At 32.4% G+C, this 3879-nt stretch overlaps 1 protein-coding gene across 1 annotated transcript in view; it reads right to left on the bottom strand.

The window, feature by feature from the left end:
- Nucleotides 1-1784: 1784 nt before the first annotated feature.
- LOC106688006 (zinc finger protein 431) overlaps nt 1785-3879 on the bottom strand; it is a gene marked incomplete at its 5' end in the record, with an annotated part of 52672 nt that continues 50577 nt past the window's right edge. The window contains 1 exon segment of the mRNA XM_067046676.1: nt 1785-3499. Within this exon segment, the coding sequence (XP_066902777.1) occupies nt 2190-3499 (1310 nt within the window).

Below are 3879 nucleotides of genomic sequence, written 5' to 3'. Positions count from 1 at the left end.
CGTTACTGGTCATAAGTCAAGGAGAAGAATAGAAAAAAATTTTTTTTTAGGTTGAAAATTACTCCAGTATCTAAAGTTCCCGGGTTTCGGCACCAGTTATCTTTTACTCAAGTGAAACTAAAAATAATAGGAGAGAGACAATTGCGAAATGAAACGCTTGAAGTGCTCTCAAAGACTGATCTATTTGTGGACCCTGTCCATCAATATATATATACAATAGGTCAGCTGTTCTCGATCAGCTGATATGGACCTGTCTGACAGCTGGAGCTGACAGTCTGCAACTTACACACACATATGTTTCGCAACTTTATTGTTCGCATAGTCATGGCCTACAATAAGAAAAACAGTTTTTAAGAACAAAAGAGATTTAATTTTTTTTTATTTATTGCGATTTACAACTGTACGAAAAAAATACAATAAGTAAATATATGGAATGTTTTAAACACTTAAAAGTATTGGGAAGGAACAACCCAATGGTGGTACTTTAAACATTAATTTACATTTGAAGGTCCCGTGGCCATCTTCTTTTTAGGTGCCTCGGAGTAGATTCAGGGATTGTTAAGGATAAGAGATTAAGAACTAATGGGTTAGGATGGGTAAAGAGTTTGGAATGAAAAGACTCATACCTTTTTCGGGCCAAATCTGCAATGAAAGGGATGTTTAGGTCTTTTTTGGTGAGTTTATTTGTGACGTAATAAGGAGCATCATGGATTTTGGATAGTAAGGATTGGATAGGGGAGTAATTGATGATTTGGTAGAGCCACAGAGCTCAATTCCGTATATCCATATTGGTCTGATTATCATAGCATATAATGATTTGATGTAGTGAATGGGAAATTTAGAGCGTTTGTCAAGTAGGTGTTGTATTAATCGAAATCTATGAGCAGTTTCTTGTCATTTTAGTCTTTTATGGGGATTGCAAGTCTCTTGTCCAAATAAAGTCCTAAGTAGCAAATCTGTTCAATAGGCTTTAGTGGAATATTTAAAAAGGATACTGTAGGATAGGAGGATAGAGGTTTACAACGGAGAGTAAATGTGATCTTTCCTCAGTAGCCAGAAAAAAAAAATATTACTTTGGCGAAATATTTTGGTCGTTAACCAGCAGTTCTAGTGCCCCTCACCCCACGAGTTTTAAAAATTATCCTTATTAAATAAACTCCTAATCTTGCCAGAAACAAAAAAATATTTTGGTCGTAAACCGCAGTTCTGGTGCACTCCCCCTCCTTCCCGAGTTAATTATCCTTATTAAATAAATCCCTAATGTTGCCAGAAAAAAAGATAAAAGGTGTCATAGTTGCACAAAATATGTAATTGACGCACAAATCTCACTTTAACATATTTCTGAATCCTCCACTCGATTTTAACATATTTCTGAATCCACTCAATTTTAACATATTTTTGAATCCTCCACTCAATTCTAACATATTTCTGAATCCTCAACTCGACTCTAACATATTTCTGAATCCACCACTCCAATCTTACATATTTCTGATATATTTTGAATCCACCACTCCACTCTTACATATTACTATCTTAATAAATATAACCTATTTCAAATATATTCATACTTTCTGAGTAAGAGAGCTTTTTCCTTTATTCCCCAACTTCCTAGTTACCATACCAGAAAATAATTTACTTATATACTATGTATACATACTCCACAACAGTTTTATATTTATTTTGAGAAGTATGTGTATGTTTTAAACTCTTGTTTGATAAAAAGGTTCAAGTGAAAAATAAAGACAAATTTCATACAACTTGTTATATTTTATATATCAAAAACATTTAAATATAACATACAATAATTGATGTACTGCTTACATAATAAAAATAAAATAAAACTTATATGACTACCATACAACATCATTATTATCATCACTGAAACCATTAGCTGGAGCTAATTTTTTACTTTTTTAATACTTTAAGATTATATTGAGATAAATAGTTTTTAATCATGATTATATATTATGATTATCAAGATGATTTTTTATTTTTCTTGGCATAAAATTCATTTCTTATCATCCATAAATTATTATTAATAATAATAAATGGATAAAATTTTGTAGTTTTTAATTCTCATAAAATACTCTACATTAATGTACATTTCAGAGAGAAGCCATTAAAAGAGTTTTCAGATTATAGACTCATACTGGTTTATATTCCCTGCTCCAGTTCATGATCAATTATATTCATTGATCAGGAGTTTTATCAGTATGATGATTCTTTATATGTCTTTTCAAACTTTTAGAATGTACTGATTTATAATCACACTGAGAACATTGATATGGCTTCTCATCTGTATGACGAGCCATTATATGTTTTCTCATTGTCCCATAGAGTGCTGCTCTAAAGTCACAGTGTGGACACTGATGAGGCTTTTCATCTGTATGAAGGGCCATTATATGATTTTTCATGCGTCCAGATCCTACTGATTCATAATTACAGTGAGGGCATCGATACGGTTTCTTATCTGTATGACAGGCCATTATATGACTTTTAATATATCCAGATGCTACTGCTCTATAATCACAATGAGGACAATGATGTGGCTTCTCGTTGCTATGACGGGCTTTCATATGTCTTTTCATTTGATCAGGCCGTACTGACTTATGGTCACAGTGAGGACACTGATGAGGCTTCTCACCAATATGATGGGTCATTATATGATGTTTCATAGACTGAGCTCGAACGGATTTATAATCACAATGAGGACATTGATGAGGCTTCTCATCTGTATGTTGGGCCATTATATGATTTTTCATATCGAAAGACTTTATTGATTTATAGTCACAGTAAGGGCACTGATGAGGCTTCTCACCGGTATGAATGGCCATTATATGATTTTTCATTCCAACAGCTCGTGCTGATTTAAAAGCACAATAAGGACATTGATGAGGCTTTACAGATTGATGAGGCCTCTTGCCTGTATGTAGGGCCATTATATGGCTTTTTAGATGTCCAGATTTTACTGCTTTATAATGACAATGAGGACACTGATGAGGCTTTTCACCACTATGATGAGCCATTATATGTCTTTTCATTTGTTCAGGCCGCACTGACTTATGGTCACAGTGAGGACACTGATGAGGCTTCTCACCAGTATGATGGGCCATTATATGATGTTTCATAGACTGAGATCGAACAGATTTATAATCACAATGAGGACATTGATGAGGCTTTTCATCTGTATGTTGGGCCATTATATGATTTTTCATACTTATAGAATATGCTGATTGAAAATCACAATGAGGACATTGATTAGGCTTCTCATTGGTATGATGGGCCAATATATATCTCTCATCTGTATGACGAGCCATTATATGATGTTTCATATCAGCAGAATGTATTGATTTATAATCACAGTGAGGACATTGAAGAGGCTTCTTACCACTATGATGGATGGTTATATGATTTTTCATCGTTTGAGATCGTTCTGATATGTAATCACAATGTGGACATTGATGAGATTTCTCACTCCCATGGCAACTATCCTTGGTACCTATAAGCAATAAATTATCATAATAAAAAATTAAATAAACTATTTCTTAGGATCTAATTAAATATATTGGTTTTTAAATAATTAAAACAAAAATAAAATAGTAGTGGTTGATCGTTGATTAACCGTGTGTACTTAATAAAAGGAAGATGGTCCAAAGCCCTCCAAAGTGAGACAAAATGTTGATTCATAATAAATATTTCTTTTTTTTTCAATTTGAGCTATTTTTAACCATCTTACTTTTATTAATTTTTAAAATAATAATAGCTTTTTAAAATATTAGTTAAGAATTTATGTTTTATAAATTAATGATTATTTCAAAAAGTACATTAAAATTCATAAGATATAATGATAAAAACAAGAGGAAAATCAAGATGTTATGA

Source organism: Halyomorpha halys, unplaced genomic scaffold (assembly GCF_000696795.3).
Source record: "Halyomorpha halys isolate HHAL.00 unplaced genomic scaffold, Hhal_1.1 Scaffold1038.1, whole genome shotgun sequence".
In the NCBI taxonomy this organism is placed as follows: Eukaryota; Metazoa; Arthropoda; class Insecta; order Hemiptera; family Pentatomidae; genus Halyomorpha; species Halyomorpha halys.
This window is presented reverse-complemented; position numbering and strand designations above follow the sequence as displayed.